Here is a 20704-nt window from a genome sequence, read left to right as displayed (position 1 = left end):
GCTGAAACATTTATGAAGCAGGGACCGTGTGTGTGTGCATGTGCGAAGCGGGCGGGGCGAGGTGGGAAGAAGCAGGGAGTACAGTTCCAGGCAGAGCAGACAGCGCAGGGCGGATGGAGTCTGCTCAGCGTGGGCTCACCCATGGGATTGACTTTCTGCTGCCACTTACTGTCTCCCCCTCACCGTGGTGCGCCACAGAACAGCGGTGGGCACTGCATGACCACAGGATTTGCCAGACAGGTGCATTGGGAGGCACCTGGGAGGGGGCGGACAGGTGAGAGCACTAACCCAGACAGGCCACGGCTTGCAGCGCTCAGCATTCGTCAGCCAACACTTCAGTGCGTGGCTTGTTCCAGCGGCCCGCACCTCCCGTCTCAGCATGGCGGGCTGCTCTGGGGGGGGGGGTACCGTTGCAGAGCGCCTGCTCCCGGGGTTGCAAGCCGTTTCCTTTTCAAGCCGGTGCAAAAACCCAGCGACGCTCCTGCCTGGGGTCGGAGTCCCAGTGGGAGGGAAGGTTTTCCCTAGCTCCTGCCCTGAGAGCCACGGGCCTTGTTCACCACGTTCCCCGCTGGGTGGGGATCTTCCTCTGGGGAGGCGAGCTCTGGCACAGCCAGCATCAGCTCAGGCTCTGGGAGAATGGGGAGAGTGACTGATTGAATCAGCATCACTGGCAGGGCTTGGGGTTGGGTTTCTCTCTCTCTCTCTTCTCCTGGCCTATTTCTGTCTTTCCCAGAGGCTCAGGAGCTTTCCTGGAACAGCTTTTCTGAAGGAGGCTACCATCAGATGGACATTTGATGGGAAAGCCCCCCCCTTCTCATGTCACCCGCCTCCGCAGCCCCCACCCCTTCGCTGTTCCCTGATGGGATCTGCTCTCCTTTTTGAGAGCCCTGAGCAAAGGAGCACCTGGGCAGTGGGAAGTGGGGGTGGGGGTTAAAAATGGAAGCCCTGCCCACTTAATGGCATGCTCCTGCTTCTCCTTATGTGGCCACGTGCTATGCACAGGGCCCGATCTAAAGTCAATGGGAAGCTGTGTGTTGATTTCAATGGACTTTGGATCACACTCTTAGACCTCATTGGAGGAAGTCGCCCCACTGAGCCAGTCACTGAACATTCATGTCCCACAGGGAGCGACTGCTGGCCTCTGGCGATTAAGGCCCTTGGCACCTTGTTCTCTTGTCTCATACTCCAGCTGCACCGACCTTGGGGGAGCCATTCCTGACTGGCACAGCACGAGTGGGAGGAGAACCAGGCCTCTGCACCTCAGGCAGGCCTTCCAACACCGATGGAGGCCTGAGCTCGTCCAGGGAGCCGCACCGCCTCCCTCAGTGGGAAGTAGAGGCAGGTGCAGGGTGTGACTGGAGGGAAGGGAATGCAGAGGGGTACCCTCTCCCCACACACACCTCCCCAGCATTAGGGTGACCAGATGAGATGAAGAAAATATCAGGACACATTGCGGGTGGGGGACAGGGGGAGTCCACCGGTGGAGCAAAAAGCCGAGTGCTGCCAGCGGAGAAAAAAAACAAAAAACAAAACAAAAAACCAGTGCTGCCGGCGGAGCAAAATATCGGGACAAATTGTGTCCTGACCAAAGATTGGTCAGGACACGGGACAACCACCCAAATATCGGGACGGTCCCGATTTTATCAGGAAGTCTGGTCACCCTACCCAGCATGGAGAAAGACCCTACCTATATTTGGATGCTTCAGAAGACGGCAGATCCGAGCCTCTCGCTCCAGCTTCTGGTGATCTGAAAGAAACAAGTCACAAGTCAGTGAGGGGAGAAGGCTATGCAGGCTCCCTTCCTCAGGAGACATGGCTATGGCCAAACCTACTTCCGCTTCCTCTCAGGCTGCAGAAAATACAAAGGCTCCTGGCGGGACTTGATGCTGTCCGTGCAGGGGACCCCAGCGGCATTCTAGGGGGTTGTGGGGGGGACCTTTTACCCTTCAGGAACAGGATTGAGGATATTCTTCAACCCCAAGAGGATCTGATGTGTATATTTCAGCCAGGATATCCTTGAGGAGCACCCCCCCAGGCTAACCTCTCAAGACCCTGTATCACTTTTAAACGAGATACAGGGCCTGCCATGCCTCCTCATGGACAGCCTTCTGCCTCTGTCCCCACCAGCCTGTCTGTCCCAAGATCCTTGTCCAAGGCTCTTCCCATGGCTCTCATTCCCATTTCCTTTCCTAGCTAGTCCCAGTCTCCCACACTGGGCTCCTCATCCACCCATCACAGCTCCCAGTCTCCCCCCGAGGTCCTCAGGTTCCTTGTCCCGCTCTCCTTCCCCAGCCAGCCCCAGTCTTCCCCATCCCAGGCTCCTCATCAGATCTAAGTTTTGTATCCACCCCATTCCCAGTTCCCCAAATCCTCACCAGGCTTCCAGTCCCAGTCCCAGCTTCTCATCTGATCTAAGTCCCACCCCACCCCCAAGACTGGCTCCGAGTCCCTCCACCCCCATTTCCCACCCTGGCTTCCAGTCCCAGTCTCCTTGCTGAGACCATCCCAGCCCCAACCTAGCTCCCAGACCCTCCCTCCCTCCCCATCCAGCTCTTGTCCCCCCTGCATTTGAGTCAGGCTGCCTCCTCCTTCCCCCCCTCACTGCCTGGATGCCAGCGTAGGTGACACTCTCTGCTCTCAGTTCTGGAGCCCAGCACCACAGCAGCCTGCAGCAGCCCGGAGGAGCAATTGCCAGGAAAGTCCTGCTTTCCTCCTGCAGCCCCAGGCTGGGGCATCCTCAGTCACTCTGTGGGGATGGCAGTTCGGTCAGCTGGGTGGGAATGGAGCGTGCTCAGTGCAAATAGACTCTTCAGAGAATTTAGCTGCCAAGCTCTAACAAGTCTCTACTGAGCATGTGCAATCTGAGATTTTGCAACAGCTGATAACTTGTTCTGATTCGGCCAGTTTTCCCCTTGATAGCAGCAAAAGGCACATTCTTGAAATCAGGGTGACCTCTCTGCCCAATCCCAAGCCCTCTCTCCCCAGCATGGAGATGGTAGAGTTTTCACCTAAACCGCTGTAAGAACTTTTTAACATGGGCAATACAATGTATTTTCCCCTAAACTAGTTCTTGACTATGGCTGAACCACCTCCACTGAAGCCCCCCTGCCCCCAAAATCAGCCTAAGTCAGACACACACCATCAAAAAATTCAGCGCTAATGGTTAAAATTTGGCAAAGTTACAAAGCATTAGAAAATGGGGTCTTATAATGGGAAATAGACAACCTGCCTCTCTCTTTTTTCAGTCTCTCTTTTTTGTTTTGTTTTTTTTGTTCTGCCCATTCTCTGCTTCTGTTTTCACTGGATTTGCTTCCTCTTCTCTCTTACTTCGTGTGTGTGTGTGTGTGTGTGTGTGTCTCTCTCTCTTTCTCTCAGGAAAAACACAAACCCCATAAGGTTAGTGTGGAATTCTGGAATGCAAGATGTACAGAATTAGACAGCCTGCATTCTCCCATCCCTAGCTGACAGAGTGTGTTTTGATGTGACTAGAAGATCGGGGACAGCAGTCTCACACTGCACCAGAGGTGCCATAACATGAACATCAGACTCTTAATAAGCTCCGGCAAACCATTTATTGCTGTGTGCTTGTGAGCACAAGTCCAGCCCCTCCCTAGCTCTCCGACATCTCTTTCAGTCTCTCTCCAACATGTGCACGTTGACACAAACTGCAATCGAATTCTCCTCTAGTGTCCTTCGGCCCTGATCAGTGCTCTGCAGTAACATGGTTGAGGAGCATGACTCAAGCATTAACATAGACACACATGAACCACCTTGAGAACACCTCACCCCTTAACGTTACCCCTGGGTTCAGTGAGCATCTCATTCCACCCAGGCTGCTGCATACAGCTTCCCTTCCCTTCTCAAGACCACTTCAAATATACCTGGTTCAGGAATTCCTGGCCTCACAAACGTCCCTGAACTTTGCAATTCTATGAAATCCAGTACAGGGAACCAGATCCAAATCATAGAATATCAGGGTTGGAAGGGACCTCAGGAGGTCATCTAGTCTAACCCCCTGCTCAAAGCAGGACCAATCCCCAGACAGATTTTTGCCCCAGATCCCTAAATGGCCCCCTCGAGAATTGAGCTCACAACCCTGGGTTTAGCAGGCCAATGCTCAAACCACTGAGCTATCCCTTCCCCCCGAGTTTCATTCTGGGATGTTCTGAAGTGATTTTGTGTTTGTTCCTTTGCATTTCACTGCCTTCTCAGTCCATGAAACGGACTTCCTGGGAAGAGACACGTTCCCACAGCAACAGTTTGTGAATGTATTTCATGGGATCAGGCACTAAGCAGCAGCAAGAAGAAACAGGGTTATTATTAGAGCTGGGCAAACCTCAGCCGTGACTATTGCTATGGTCCATCCTGGTTCCCCCCTGGAGTTTAACTCTGAGTTTCAGTAAATCCTGCTAGTCAGACTCCCATGCAAGATCCTCACCAATTCCTCTCCGCCCCTGGTGTTTATACCCTTCCAATATTTGTAGACTATTATATGTCTCCCCGTTAGCCGTTGCTTCGCTAAACTATACAAATTGAGTTCTCGGAGTCTTTGCTCAGAATTCATCCCCCTAGACTCAAAGACTTAGACTCAGCTTAGACTCAAAGACTTCAAGGCCAGAAGGGTCCATCATGATCATCTAGTCTGACCTCCTGCACGTTGCAGGCCACAGAACCTCACCCACCCACTCCTGTGATAAACCCCTAACCTCTGGCTGAGTTCCTGAACTCCTCAAATCTCTCCATTTCATCAACTTCTTTCCAATTATGTGGTGGCCAGACGGTAATACATAGTCACATCACTTAACGCGCTGCAGGCATGGGCTCATATACTCTGGTGATATGCATGATATAAAAATCTACAGAGAATAAGGCAGAACAGAGCATTCCATATGCAGTCACAGCAGGCCTGTACAGAGACAATCCATACCACTCCCTGGGATCTTTTTGTATGCACAGCCCAGAGCCGCAGTAAACTTTTTCGTGGTCTCTTTCAGCACAGCCAATGAATTGCCCTGAGAAGCACATTCCCACTGGCTTTTCATAGATTTGTAAGGCCAACAGGAACCATTACAATCATCCCTGTCTGATCTCCTGTACAACACAGGCCAGAGACGTTCCTGCTGTTTGTGTCGGTCTGAGCCAGTTCCTCTTCCCTCTCCCGACCTGGGCTCTCCGTTATCAGGCATCACTCATTGAGAGTGCCGGCCACACCATGTCACAGTAGGCAGCACTTCCCCTGGCACATATGGCAAGAGAGGGCCTGCGATTGGCTACATGGAGAACATTGCAGGAGCCAGGGACTTGGCAGGGATGCCACTTTGCTCAGATAACATGGTCACGGGCATGGTCTGAGAATCAGACAGGTCACAATTGGCTCGGTCACATGGCCTGCAGTGGACCCCAGTAATATTACCACCTCCCTTTATTTGTTTAAAGAAGAAAGGAGCAGAAAAGCCCCGCAGAATACAACAAGCCCTGGCACACCAGTGGGCTCCTCCAGGCCCCTCCAGGCCAAAGGCAACTCACCATACACAGCAGCTTTCCCTGCCGTGAGCTGCTGAGCTCCAGCCCTGCTGCAGACGCCGGAGGAGCGCGGAGAAAGCCGAGTGCATGGGCAGAGCGGCCCTGGGGGCATTCCCCTAGCAGGATGGAGGCCCCAGGCTAACTCATAGGAGGGTTCAGTTCCACCCGTCCCAGCAGAGCAGCCTCCCAGCGGGTGAGTCAAAGGCTGCAAAGAGTGAGAGTCACCTCCAATCACAGGGCTGCACAGAGAGGGGCTGGGTTGCTCTCCCTCAGGCTGGCAGGTGATATGAGCGTCACTTCTCAAAGTCTGTGCTCTCGCCGCCTTGTAATGCCTGAATAGCAGGTGGCCCCCGCCCAGCACTGAGGGCGGCAGCGCATGGGTCACACTCAATTCCGTCTCTTCCCCAGCACATCCTCACGCTACAACACAAATGCTTCCTCGGGTCCAGGCGGCCTCTCACTGTGCACACCGTACTAACGAGACAGATTTCACCCCTTGGATTCCCGCACGCTCCCAGCGGGAGTTGAACATGCTGGGATAGCACGGGCACTTTCTCACTCAGTGCTTGATCTTGGGTTTGTACTTTGGGCTAGGGAAGTAGCAGGGAATGAGGCAGGAATAAAGGGAAAGGAACTGGGAAGGCAGTGTGTCCTGTTGGAAAGAGCACAGGAGAGCTGGATTCTGTTCCTGTCTCTGCTGGGTGACCTTGCCCAAGTCACGTCACTGTTCTGTGCCTCAGTTTCCCTATCTGTAAAATGGGGATAATATGATGCTGCCCTCCTTTGCAACGTGCTTTCAGATCTACTGATGAAAACCACCATAGCAGCTTATTGAGAAGAATTCTGCTGGGAGGCATGGAGTGCCCTTGAAAGGAGAAATGATTCATGCAAACAGCAGCTGAGTTGGCTGGTCTTTTCTATGTTTCCCTTAGCTAGTGTCCTGAGGGAGGATAGCACAGGAGTGGGAGACAGGACACCCGGGCTACCCTTCTGGTTCTGCCTCCAGTCTTCCTGTGTCATTTGACCTGTTGTGTCTCAGTTTCCCCATCTATGAAATGAAGATGCTAATACTTCCCTATGCCTCATAGGGCTAACTTCATTAATGCTTGGAGATCCTGAGAGAGGCAGCTGGGCAAAGCATTATTAGAAGTGAGACAAAACGGGAACCATTTCTCTGAGCTCTGAGGCCATTAATAAATGGGATATAGATCCAAATGAACCAGGTTTGGATTACTTGACCAATAAGATTTTGCAAAGCAACCCCCCTAGCCCTGCTCCTGCCCATCCCTGTCATTCTGAGATTCAGAATAAGTGTCTCTCCCCCCACCCACAGCTTTTCCTTCTGCCTAGTCCTGCATTTGTACCATCGCAATCTGTCACCACTGAAATGACTGCAAAGTCACAACTCGGGCGTTTGACAGCAGAGGCGGCCAGGAGGGGGTTAGCACTTACTAAAGCACAAAAGGTACCGAGAATAAATAGTGAGAAACAAGCGCAATGGATCCGAGATGGTGAGAGGAGATAAAGCAGCAGCCCTGGAGCCTGGCCGGCGCTGGAGAGAACAGTTACATCAGCAGTCTGGTTTCCCCTGGGCCACCCCTATCTTGGCACAGAAAGACCAACTGTGGCAGGGGTGGGGATGTTAAATCTTCCCTCTAAGATTGCAACCAAAGGCACCAAGCAATATTGTTATTTTGCCACCAGGAACAGGACTAAAACAACAACTGAGTCCACATATAGTAAAGCCACTAAAAGGTAACTTCCAGGTATTACTAACCCGGGCACCTTTGATCCAATAGCCTAAAGGTTTGTTAGTCCAGTAGGAACCCTCCAATCCAACTAGTCGCCACTAATGGAATTATGTGGAAACCTTGAGATGCTTGAACTGTTTACCCCAGGCTGTTTGACTGACGCCGCAAAGGGGAAAGTAAGCACAGCTTTTCCTACCGACCCGGCAGTCGTGCGTGTGCAGGGACGGGCGCTCGCAGAAAAGCGCCCCGAAGGGATAACAGAAAATCTTTTTATACACACCACAAAATATGCAGCATCAAAATGAAAGGTGCATGGCTGAGAAATGGCCGTGTCTGTTAAAATGAGACTCCACTAGCCGCCAGGTGCCCGGGGGAGTGAATTTATGATTTGCCTTCCGAGCTTCTGCCTGCTGTCCTTACTCAGGCAAAGCTTCCAGTGAAGTCATTGGGTAAGGAGAACTGATTCAAAGCAGAGCAAAGACTTCAGGATTTGGCTACTGGCTCCTCTGATATTTACCAAAGAGAGATGGACTAAAATATGGTGTTTTTAGAATAACCTTACTTGGGCCTGTAGAAGGATTTTAACCTATTATCTTCAGCATTAGAAGTAGAATCTCAATTACCTGAACAATAGGGTAGCTAAACGAGTAGCTCCATTAGCTGTCGGCTGTAATAGACTCTTATCCTCCAATGCGGATCGACCACTAGAGGGAAACAAAGATGCAACTTCTCCTTCTTTGCTATTCAAATCCACATGTGCTGGACAGTGAGGTCAGGAGACAGAGAGGGTGGATTCTATGGAGATCAGCCCTCAATCACAAGGCAGCCTAGCACTGGGACAGTACATCTGGGGTAATGGCAGGCACTGAATCCCAGACCATCCGACACTGGATAATATTTCAGGGGGGTGTCTATCAGGGAAATTAACTCTCAGTCCTTGAGTCCAGCACTGGGAAGTTGATTGCAGGGAAACAGAACAGATCTGGATTTGCAATTAACATAGTTCTAATCCCTGGCTGGAAAACAAGAAGGGAATGGTTTCCGCAAGTTCTTGCCAGCTACATTCCGGTAGCTCATGGGGCAGACAGGCTGTGGGAAGATTACTGATGTATGGGGTTTTAGCAAGGAGCCTGCATGAAAGGGAGCAGTGGTGATTCACTCCATCCAGTCCCTTGGGGAGAAGAAGGGGTCTGCCCAGCCGCAGCAATGACGGTTCAGTTTGGATAAACACCCCAAGGGCTGGATGCTTGTCTGCGCCTTACGGGCCCTTGTGGAGCCACAAACGCAAGTTGGAAATCTCAGAAGGACAGATATTTTCTCCCTGCTGTTGAGAACAACCTCAATAAGGTGGGAGATTTTGACAGGCACGGTCCCTGTCCCAGCTGAAACCTAGGGCTGGGATTTTCAAATGGACCTAAGTGAGTTAGGAGCACAAATCCTATTGACTTTCATTGCGACTTGAGCAGGTGTTGTTAAAATCCTACCCTAGGAGGGTGAGGTGCATGAAAAGGAAATCTAGCGGGAGGCGAAAGGTAGTCAAACTTCTCCAGGGCCCCTCAGTGGTGTGATCTGAATTTGGAGTTCTGTTCCACCATCTCTCCAGGTAACGAATAAGGAGCATGTCTCGCTTTCCGCTGCTCCTCTCACGCTACATCTCAAAGCTTCTCCTCCCAGTGCTGGCAGCTTTCTGATTCTGGATACTCCCTGAGTCGAACCTAGCCCCATTCTCCACACCTGGCGGGAGTGTCAGGATGAAAACACGAGTGGCCTTTGGATGAATGAAAAGGCAAGACGAACAAGCCACTTCCCCTCCTTGGGCCTCGCGTTCTGCAGGGATAACCCTGCTGACCTGCCTCCCAAGGGTGCCCAGAGGCTTGTTTTGTCAGTGGTTTAAAAGGGCTTTGAGATGCTCAGGGCAGAGGTTCAGATCAAGTGGGGAGGACTGTGTTTAGCTCGGGAAGGCTAACCAGACGGTCTGTAACACACACGCAATGCACAGCACCCACTCACCTTTCCAGGTACCTGCACAGAAACACCCCCCACACACACACCTAACCAACAGCAGAGAGACACACCCAGACACTTGCCTGTCTCGCCCAACCACCTGCATGCACTCACAGCCCTGCAGGTGCCCTTGCACATCCATGCACACACCTGCCTGCAGGTGTGCACTCACACAAAATCACTTGTCATGCACACCCCTGCAAGCCTGCATAAAGTCTCCTCCACACACAGAGACCTGTACACTGAGGAATGCATGTCTCCACACCCATCTGCATGCATCCCTGCAGACCCAGCCTACATGTACATAGATACCACACTCCTGGCCAGACTGCTGTGTGCACACACTGGTACTCACACCTGCGCAACAGACACACAGCCCAGTCCTTGCTTCCTTCCTCCCTCACGGGCCACAACCCTCCAGGAATGTAGCAGAGAATTGACCGATTTCCTGTTCTGGCTTGTTCAGGTTCTTATAGTGCATCCAGCACCGTGGCATTCGACACCTGCCTGTGATGCATTAACCAACACAACTAGCTTGGCCTTGGGGAGGCACTTTGGGTTCAGAGACACACAGGGAGCTGAGAGGGCTCTGGAATTGAGCCGGGGGCGTGAGAAGGAAGCTCAGAAGAGATGAAAAGCAAAGGGAGTTTCAGCGCAGTTAAGCACAGCATGGGTGCCAGGCTCTTTCACATGAGCTGCACAGGCCAGGGAGGGGGAATACCTCCTCCTACTCCAAACAAAAGCTAGTGGCACTGAAACATGGCAGGGAGCAGGGAACCTTTGTCCTTAGAAGACGTGTTGCCAGTGATATCTGTGTATGGCTGGAGGAGATCTGGATTTAAATCAAAGTCACTGCTTTCAAAGGCCATTGGCTCTTGCGGGTTTCACCTGAATTGTGTGCCCAGAAAACCCCTTGGACATGGAGAGAGAGGCCAGATTTGTCATTAAACTTCTCCAGCCTCAAGAAGCAATGGCTGAAGACACACAACTCGCACTCAGTGTCTTAGAGGACACTGGGCCTCTGGTATTGCCCCCACCCTTCTGTACCTCAGCAGCAACGTGGGGGCTTTGAAGATGAGCATCTATCAATTCTCATCCCCTTTTCCTTCCTCTCCCCCTGGATTCCAGGGTGATTCACATCCATCATATGATTCATCCTCACGGGAGGCAGACAGCCCCTTGCATTCAATCATGACCCTGGGGTTCTAACAGTTAGCAGCTATGCTGCTCCTCCACCCTATCCCAGCTATGCTTTGCGCCTGGTAGAGGACTTGGTGGAAGGATAAAAACTAGCTTCCTGACACTGGTGAAATAGTAGCACTCTCAAGACTCTGCTGGATGGATGGCTGACAAAAGATGCTGATGACTCGATCCAGGTCAGCAGGTAGAGTAAGGCTGTATTTAAGAATGAAGATGCTGGGCTACTGCTGGAGGGGTAGACTCACAGAAGCCTGAGAAGAGACCAAAGAGGGAACCAATGAAGACACAAAAGACAAAAGAGGGCAGGGAGCGGGGAAGAGAAAGAAAGTAATTCAATCTGGTCTTTCAGGAATCTCTGAAATCTGTGATGCTTCCTGCCCAGTGGCTTCTCTGCTGCCAACTTCGATCTGCATGGAGAAGCCAAGCATTCAGCCCTCCAGAAGAATCTGACCATCTGCTCCTGACGGACAGTGGCTTAAAAATTCCGTTGGGGGGTGGGGTAATTAATGCACTAGCTTTTCACCTCCTTTAAATGAGGCTTGTATGAGACAACAAGATGGGTGAGTTTCCCTTAGACCCTAATGGGTGGTTGTCCATTTCATAAACCCAACCAGCAGCTCCACATGGTTGGTGGCCTCAATTCAGGGAAAGCCACCTAGGACTGGAGCAGCAGTGGAAGTTCACAAGTCAGGAACAAGGGGCACTGGCAGAGCTGTGAGATGCTCCAGTCCTGGAATATCATGGTGCACTGCAGATTAAGGTACGCCGGTAGATTTGTATGAGTCCAGGTCTGGAGTAGCAGGGGTGCTGTAGGTCAAGACTGAGGAGCCTTGGTGGAGCTGGGTTCGTGTGTCTGGGACTGAAATATAAGGAGGTGCTGCAGATTGGGGAAAAGGTGCATTGGCAGAACTTTGTGGGAGATCAAGCCTGGAATAGCTGCGATGCTTCAGGTCGCGATTGTGGTATATTGGCAGAGCTATGTGTGGGAAGCCTGCAAACTGCTGGTCTATTTTAAGATCTGAAAGGAGATGATTGGGGTTGGGTTTTTTTCAAAACCTTTGGAGAGATGAATAATGGTGCCAGGTAGAAACAACGAGAGAGTTTTGCCCATTTTCAGGGCTCTCATTCAGACTAATTCAAAACCACACAGATGGAGGGCTCTGCTGCAGGTGACAACGCCCTCCGAAATGCCACTCAAGAATTCAAAGGTGCTGTGCACTCCTTTCCCATCATCTCCCTTTGTCCAACACATGTGCATGCTGTGCTCAGAGCTGCTGCGAGGAATAGCTGCCTGAGTGCACACAGCAGCCAAAATGAAAACACAAACTCCCTTTTTTGGCAGCTCAGAGATGGGGAAACATCTGAGGAGAGGGAGAACGCTGCTGCCAGCTGCAGAACTCGATTGCCTTGCACAGACTGAGGTGGCACCTGGCCAAACCAGAAAAACTCCCCCAACCCCCGGTTTCAGATTTGGTGAGGTTGTCTCAGTAAGAGAGAGGAAGCCTTGCTAACCAGCCCAGGACCGAAGCGCTGCCTCCCCCGAGCCGGCATCTCAGTGCTGTTCCAGACCAGTGCCCTCCTTTGGAGGGGATACTGAACCAAGGTTTCCCATCTCCAGCTGTCCAGGTGGAAGTTAATGATCCCTTAGCACTTATGGGAAAGAGTAAGGGGTAATCTAGGTGTCCTGGCAAACACTCCCTCTCCCAGCCAAATGAGTCCTCGTGTCCAAGGCTGAGAGTGAGCTGTAGCTGAGTGCACAATGGCTGCGGTGTTTGCCTACACATGCACTGCACCTACACACTGCTTTAGAAAGTGGGTTAGCACTTTGAGTACAAATTACATTACATAAAACCAACTCTATTTTCTTTACAGTATGTGAATGCCATCCAGTTATAAAACACAATACTGTGTTCCCACTTGGATCAAGCTCTTGGCAATAAATCTTCCCTGACTATATGCCTTTTGTCCTCTGCCTCCCAGCTCCATCAACAACACGTTATAGACTTTTCCTTTAAAACACACAGCGAAGTACATGCAACAGAACATCAGACTAGGCCCCTGGTAGAGAAGTCTGTGAAAGGAACATCACCAGGGTAGCTCTCGGAGGCTATGGTAACAGATTAAACCTATAGTTTTTAAGAACCCACAGATGGAAATCATGCATCTACCCTAGTGGGAATGAAAATATAGCCAGCTCCTGCTCTGTTGTCCTGCATTATGTATAGAGAACCACAGGGATGCATGCCACTCTGCAGATACAATATAAACCAAGTCCCTGCCCCAAGAAGCTTACGATTTTATTTACGCAGCTAACTCGACTAAAGAAATCATCAGCCCTTGAGAGGGCGTGTCGGGGAGAGGGGACTGGTAGGTGGCAACACAAGGGAAAATGGGAATAAAAGCTCTCAAGAAAACTTTCTTGTCATTTAAAAGCCTCGGGGGGTGGGGGGTTGCAGCCATTTGAGTCATCATGTCACTTTTAGTAACCCTACTACAGTAGGCATGTGAGAGGGGAGCTCCAGAGCGGAGGGTACTGGAGAAAGGTCAGGCCAAGAAGCAAGACAGAGGAGTGCCTGAAGGAGAGTGAAGTCACTAGGCTGTTCCAGGTGGGTGGGGTGGAGGTGTGGAAGAAGGCGGTGAAGGCCGCGTGGGAGGAGATGATGGGGAACCTGGTGGAGTTAGCGGGGGGAGGGCTCATGGTGGGGAGTAGTAGGAAATGGAAGAGGAGAAGTAAGAGAGCTTTGAAGGTGAGCACACAGGAGTATGAATATGATGCAGGAATTGCAGCAAGACTGGAGGAGGGGGGAAAGCCAGGGCAATGCATTGGGAGAAGAAGGGGACTTTTGCGATGGAGTCTTTGGTAGGTCGGCGGGGAATAAAGTGAGGTTTGGAGGGCAACCAGAGGCTTAAAGCCAGACCAGCCTGGTGGTTGCAGTGGCCCCTCTGAAATAATTTGGAAATCTCAGTCTGGTCCCCCTCACAGAAACCATCACCCCCTTTGGGACTTGGTTGGCATAGTGACAACAGGGAGCAGAGACGGAGGGGGCATGGAGAGCTAATCTCTCTCACTTCTAGGCGTGTCTGGTCCCAGAGGCTGTTCTGCCATCAGAGCAGCTGGATCATCAGAAAAATGGAAACCAATGAATCAAAGCTGAGCAGATTTTCCTTCATCCCATCTCCATGGACCATTCACAGCTGCTAACGTGACAGGAACATGGCTTCCATTGCGAGGTGTGAGATCCAGGCCACAGCACCCTTGCCAATGCCTGCATCCCCTGACTGTACAGTGCACCTTCCACTATGCAGTGTGGCCAGCTCTCCCATCCATCACTGCTTAGTCCAGGCTAGGACTTTGGGTGACCAGGGCCAAGATTTTCACAATAGGCAAGTGATTTGAGCTGTCCCAGTGTTTGGCTACTCAACCTGAGATACCTGAAAGGGGCCTGATTTTCATAATTACTGAGTGCCTGGGCCCCAGTGAACAAGTCCTGTTCAGGCATCTCAAGTTGAGCACCTAAAAATAGAGGCACCCGAAATTATTAGCCCCTTTAGAAAATCACAGCCCCTCTGCGTAGTGACACTAGGCAGCGCAGACTGGCTTTAGGCAGCCTGGGAGAGAACCACAGGGGCTGTCTGCATCCAGCAGCTTCACTAACTAATCCCTTCCATTTGTTACTGCTGAACCTGGCCTCATGACTCCCATGAAGGACGCTCCACCCTGCAAAGTAGTGGGGCTTTGGAGAAGGCACTCGCTCTTCTGTGAGCAGCTCACCAGCCATGGAAGAGGACTGAGAGGTACTTTCAAAAGAGTGAGGATGGCCACGGAGCACTACAGTGCCCTGCCTAAAACATTTGGGGATGTCTACACTGCAGTGACAGGGTGTGACTGCGGCTCCAGTACGTCTGCTCAAGCTGGAAGATACACTTTCCAGCCCCAGTGCCGACATGCCTCCAGCCACAGTCACCACGCGGCTACATACAAGATGTCAGTCACTCATGCTTTCAGTCCCACACCTTTAAAAGTGACAGTGGGCCACTAAATGCCATGAGAGAGCTGGTGCCATGGCGTGGCCCCATTCAGCTTGGGGCAGGCGAAAGCCAAAGAGGAAGACGGATGAAAACCTTTGAATACAGCAGGTCAGTGGCAGGGCAAAACATTCCAGTGCAGCAAAGCTGCCAGGCTCACCCAGGTGGAAGGTCTGCTCCCAGTCTGCTTTCAGGGCCAGAGAGCCATGCAGAGCAGCAGGAGATTGTCAGGGACTCACAAGTTGTTATGGCTGCGAAGAAAAATGGCTCCTACATCGTTCTTGACAGTTTTGGGGCTCGGAGACCCCGACGATCCCTTGCGCAGCCAGTTCCGCCAAGAACAGCAACAATCAATTATGCAACTTTTTGCAGGCAATGTGCATCCGTGTGTGTAGCTGGCGGCAAGAGGGGGGAGGAAAGACGGCGGGGACTGCATGGAACAGCAGCTGGGACCAAACGCAATGAGCCACGTTCTTCTGTGGAAGAGGTTTTCCTCTCTGCAAAGCACAGCCATTGCCTGTGGCAGGCTACAGGGGCTAAGCAGCAAGGCGGCTGGGACAGGCACCTCTGAAGAGAACTAGGAAAGAGGACCCCGGTGGAAAAGAAAACAAGTTCTTTTTCCATTGCTGGTGGGCCATGTTTCTCAGGGCTTTTCAGAGACAGAGGAGCTCGCAGGGCGGGGCGGCGGGGGGGGTTCTCCTGCTAATATTTTCACTCTGTCATTGGCAGCAGCCTGTGGCACCTGTCTAAGGTCAGTGCATGGTTGCTGCTCCCCTGGTGTCTGATTCACTTGGGGCAGCCAGACACAGGCTGGCCAGGGGTTGTAGCAGAGTCCCCAGGTGGAAGAGCAAAGCGTGACTGGAGCCCTTTGAAAAGAGAGGATGCCCTGAGGGTGCTGGTTAGAAAATAAGAATGGCCACACTGGGTCAGACCAATGGCCCAGCTAGCCCGGGAGCCTGTCTTCCGACAGTGGCCAATGCCAGATGCTTCAGACAGAGTGAACAGAACAGGGCAATGATCAAGTGATCCATCCCAGGAAGTATGCCACAAGACTTCAGTGCACTTACCTCTGGCAGTGAGCTTCTTGGTGTTTATGATCTTGGCTGCGTACTCCTGTCCCGCCAGCACCTTCACGCATCTCCGGACGATTGAGAAGGCACCTCTGTGGGAGACAAGAGCCAGAAAGAAAGTGAAAGGGGTTGGACTCAAAAGGAAAAGCAGGAGCGTCACACGGCACCTGCCAGCATCGGAGACTTGAAGACAGAAACAAAGATATGAACTCTGCACAAGGAGGAGAGTTCTGGAGGGAAAGACTCAATAGTGGTAATTCATATGATTGGAAAGATAGGGATTATCCTGTCCAAACTGAGCTAGATGGCATGGGCAAGACTGTTAGGAAAACGTTCCCATCCTGAGAGATGATTCTGGGAGGGCAGGGACAAGGGCTCTGTCAAGGCTGAATCCCCACTCTGTCACTCTGAGTGCAGAAGGTGGGGGCCCACAAGGATTCTAAAAATTAATACTTGCCCCTCCCGGCTTGTATTACACTCCCAAGGTTACAGCTTTTCTCTGACCTTGGCTTGGCAAATGCTGCCACCTCCCAAATGAAAAAAAAAACCAACCCTTGGACCCAGGAAGGCGCACTTGGGAATTCCTCCCTGTGGGGTACCCTCAAGGCCTTTCACTCCACTCCAGGGAAGAGCTGAGAAAGAAAACAAAGGAAATTAGCTGTGGCTACCAGCTAATCAAACAACATATGCACAAACCTCTTAGGACACCAAAAATCCTGTTCTTAAAAAAGGTAAATTTTATTAAAAACAAAAAAGAAGAAAATACATCTGGAACTTAGGCTTTTGCTAGATTTTAAAAGAGCAATTCCAAAAATCAAGCACCCAAACTAGCTTTCTTGGGGGTTCAGCTTGAAAGGTTACAAGCAAACAAAAGCATCTAGGGTTAGCACAGAGGTGCTCCACAAGCCAAAATAAAAAAATCAACCTGATTGTGTCTAACTAAACATTCCCTATCCAAATAATTCCTTCTAGGGACGGGAGATGAATTTTCATACCTGGTTCAAGCCTTACACAGCACTGCTGCTCCATCCCTGCAGCCCAGAAAATAACAGACAAAGGGAAAGTTTCTTTCCCAATTTTAAAAGTTCTAGCCTTCCCATTGGCTCTTTTGGTCAGGTGCCCACTTCTTTTCTTTTACCTGTGGGCTTGTTAACCCTTTACAAGTAAAGCAAGCAGAGAACAGACGCCAAGAGGGATTTTACAGCTAACTGGCTGGCTGGGTGTCCATTAAAGGAAGCTACTCCCCTCCTTCATGTATCACAGGCTCTGAGACAAGCAATTCAGTATTAGCAAAACAACCAGTTTATCTCCCTCTTTTACCTGGTTTGCTGGAAAGCTCAAAATCAAGCACATTCACTTGGCTTTTTTCACATTTTCTTCTCTCCCAAACAGGCTGATCTTTGATTGGTGGAAAGCACCTTCTGTCTTATCAAACATCTCGCACTACAGATTGCAACCTTTGTCAATAATATTGACTTAGGAAGGGATAACAGAAATGAAAGTGGCTTTTATTCACAAACTAATTGCGGCTGCTTTTTTGTCTTTTGACTGTGCTTTCTACTGTAAAATGACTGTAATAATACACACAGGCAGATGCAAACATGGTATCAAAAACCCAGATCAGCAACAGGGAATTTATGGCACAAGAAGCCCCTTCCACTAGCAAATGCTCAGAATCCACTCACGGAGAAGCATCTATTACAAGCAGCAGCTCGCAGGGTATTTTAAGATGATGGATGAATGAGTAAATGTGTTGGGCTCACTCTGTGAGCGTGTGTCTTGGAATCACACGTGAATCTCAGGGCCAGGTCGAGGAATCTACGTATGGCATCTTGGGAACACATGGACAGGTTGGCATGTGTGTGTCTCAGGAAAACTTGGGCACATGTGACTGCTTCAGCTTGGTGAATTCATGTCTGGTGTGAATTGTGGGTCATAGATCTTCAGATCACAAGTGAGTGAATGAACGTGTGTGTTTCTTGGGAGCATGCAGGTGACTAGTGAGCACATGCATCTCAGGATCATGCACGTGTATTTGGGGGGATCATATGAATGTGTGACTGAGCATATATCAGGTATTTCAACCCTAGGTGCCTTCCATCACACTCGGTCTGACCTGCAGCATCCCCTACCGTTCCCACTCGGGGTCTCTCCAGAGCAGAGGCTGCATAGCATGTTGAGTGGTGCAGGCTGTGTGGTACTTTTATGATGTGTATCTATGTCCATTTGGCAACAGAATGAAACCTGCCAATTTCATTGCTCTTGTGGTCCAAGTGGATTCTGAACCCAGATCTTAGCTGGGAGCTGTAACAACTTGCACTCTCTGTGGATTGGCACAGAGGGGACCTGCCACACACACTCACCAGTGGGTTACAAAAGGTTATTGCACTAGTTCCCAGCATCACTGAGCCCTGTCTCCTCCAGGAAAAAGCCCATCTGTAAACAGGGTGACCCAGGTATATTTGGAACATAGTGAATGGAAGCCATCAGCATGGGAATGTGCTGAAGAGTTCGACAAATGACTATCTTACCCTGGCTGCCACAGTTCACTAACTGCTTAGACAAAGCTCTGCACCCACGGAGGTGACAGGAGAGGGGAGTTCCCTCTCCTTTGCCGGGAATTGGACAGATCCACATGGCATTCTCCCCTTCCTGCCTCTACCCAAAGGGACCACAGAGCTCAGCCCTCAAAGAGCTTTCCCAAGGCACTGACCCCACTGTCCCCTGAAGCAATGAGCAAAGTAATGTTGGAAACTGAAGTCCATCAGAAAACTGAAACAGCATCTCCCTGAACCATCACCTGAGCGGCATCTCCTCCATGTGGGATGCAACGACCAGCATCCTCCCTAACAGCTCAGTCCTGAGTCTCTGCACCAGATTCTGTGGTGTGGTTTTGGAACATTGACTCAGCTGAGACCAACAAACTCATTGCACTTTAGGACCTCACTCCAGATTTGAGCCCATGTTTCCGAGCTGCAAGCCAAGGCACAACCCCACCCACACCAGGCCTGCTAAACAGGAGCTAGGACTCTGCATTCATTGATCTTTCTGCCAGAGCCATTCAAATCAGTCAAACAACAATCAAAAGCAATTCCCCCTCCTGCCCCCCTTCCTTCCCTCCACTCCCCCCATAAATGGGAAAGGAATAAAACCAGGAAACAGGCTCTCTGCTGAGCAATGATGAACAATTGATTTTCCCGGTGGGGGCGGGAGGAGGTAGGCAATTTGGTTTGAATATGAATCTTTAGTGAAATGGGGAAGCAACGGGGTGCGAGAAGCTGCAGTAAAGAACTTATTGAAATCCCAATGGAGAAGCCAACCTACGCGCCCAGAGCCCCTGCTGGAAAGCACTGCTCAGGGTCACATGGCTGCAGCCAGCGGGGCTAGCCACAGGAGACTCTTCTGGAAGGGTTTGAAAGACGAGAAAGCCAAACAGGAACTTTCCCTGCCTCTCTCCGGTGGGAGCCTGAGATTTATTCTTGGCCTCTGTAAGATCTGAACTATTCATATCCCTGGAGCCTGGAGGGCAAGGGGTTTAGCTGGAGTGTGGGGGGCAGGGGAGAGAGAGAGGAGTAAATGTTGCATTTCATTTCTGTTTCTCCTCTGAGGGGCCACCCATCCATTCTGGGCCCTTGAGGCTCCCTGTGTGCATTTGTCTTCATGTAAGCGGGGAAATGGTCCTGCTATTGTGGGGAACTTTCCTGGTTTCTGCACTATCCCGATGAAATGGGCTAGTGGAAGGATCTGAGTCCTCGCTCCCACTTCCTTTACCCAGAGGTGTCCCTGCCCTTGAGGACTCCCCTTCCACTCTCCTGTCTGGCAGAGTCCTCGTAACCCCAACAAGGCTGGGCCCAGGATTCCTGGGGGGCTCGACCCCCAACCCTGCTGTGGTCACCGAGGATAGGGACTAGGGTGTCCCCACTCCAGGGTACTCTCTCTGCACTGGATGCTTCCCTGACCCACTGGTCATTTCAAACTATTTAAAGCAAATACAATTTATTTAATCAGCAATTAGTTTAAAAGAGAATAAGGAAAAATGAGAAAGGTTAAAGGAAACACATCACCCCACTCTGTGGCAGGGAACATTACAAACAGTGTCTCTGGAACGTCAGGGCAGTTCACTGTCTGTTCCTTGTAGGCTCCAGGCCACCTTCTCAGGCCCTGGCTGTGCTACAGGGATGCTGCGGGTCAGACAGTTGTCTGGTGGTGGCCACACGCTCTCAGGTTCTAGGTGGCAAGACCTTTCTTCCCAGCATCCCCCCTGCCCTGTTGGGGTTATGATCCCCTTCCAAGTCTGGCCTGCAGAGCCTCTTGGCTGAGCCGTCTCCCTGTGCTGGGCCCACTGCCCAGGGTCCCCCTCGCTCTCCCCAGCAGCTCACTGCACCCGGCTCTGGACTGCTCCAGCCCCAGCTCCAGCTCCCCACTGCCTCAGCTCCAGCTCCACTCTGCCTCAGCGCTGCTGCTCTGCCTCCAGCCCCCTGGGCTGCTTCTCTGGCCCCTCTGGCTCTGGTTGCTACAGCTCTGCTCCCAGCACAGGTCTGCTCTCTGGGCTGCTTCTGTGACTCTGCTTCCCAGCATCGACCTGCTTCCTGGGCTGCTTTTCTGGCCCCTCTGGCTCTGGTTGCTGCAGCTCTGCTCCCAGGGCAGGTCTGCTCTCTCTGGGCTGTGCTCTGGCTTTGGGGCTGCAGCTCTGCTCCCAGTACAGGGCTGTAGCTCTGCTCCCAGCACATGGCTGCTTTTCTGGCCCCTCTGGATCTGGCACAGCTCTGCTCCACAGCTCAGCTTGGGCTCTTGCTTTCTCCTTAGGCAATTCCAGCTCACAGGGAGGACAAGACCCACCCTGGCCTCCTGACTCCTTGATTAACCTGCCCGCCCTGTCAATCAGGCTGACCTGGAGCATTGGCCTCTCCCCATTGTTCCTGGGGATTGTCAGTCTCAGGGTCCTGATTTCTCACTGATCCTTCCCCTTTCTTTTAGTACTGGGACCTAGCCAACCAAAACACCCCCACTGACAGGGGCGGCTCTAGCTTTTTTGCCGCCCCAAGCACGGCAGTCAGGCAGCATGCCTGCAGGAGGTCCGCCGGTCCCCTGGCTTCGGCGTACCCACCGCCAAATTGCCGCCAAATCCAC

General features: G+C 51.5%; 1 protein-coding gene across 2 annotated transcripts in view; it reads right to left on the bottom strand.

Annotated features, from left to right (window-relative positions):
* The window catches only part of CAMK2A (calcium/calmodulin dependent protein kinase II alpha), a 75099-nt gene that overhangs the window by 43188 nt on the left and 11207 nt on the right, over positions 1-20704 (bottom strand). For both annotated transcript variants that reach the window (XM_039483774.1, XM_039483775.1), the window contains exons 2-3: positions 15572-15666; positions 1688-1747 (exon numbers count right to left, since the gene is read on the bottom strand). In XM_039483774.1, the coding sequence (XP_039339708.1) occupies positions 1688-1747; positions 15572-15666 (155 nt within the window). The remainder of the gene's footprint in view (positions 1-1687; positions 1748-15571; positions 15667-20704) is intronic.

The sequence above is a fragment of the Mauremys reevesii genome, linkage group 8 (assembly GCF_016161935.1).
Source record: "Mauremys reevesii isolate NIE-2019 linkage group 8, ASM1616193v1, whole genome shotgun sequence".
Lineage (NCBI taxonomy): Eukaryota > Metazoa > Chordata > Testudines > Geoemydidae > Mauremys > Mauremys reevesii.
The sequence above is the reverse complement of the archived record's forward strand: the minus strand, read 5'-3'. Positions and strand labels throughout refer to the sequence as shown.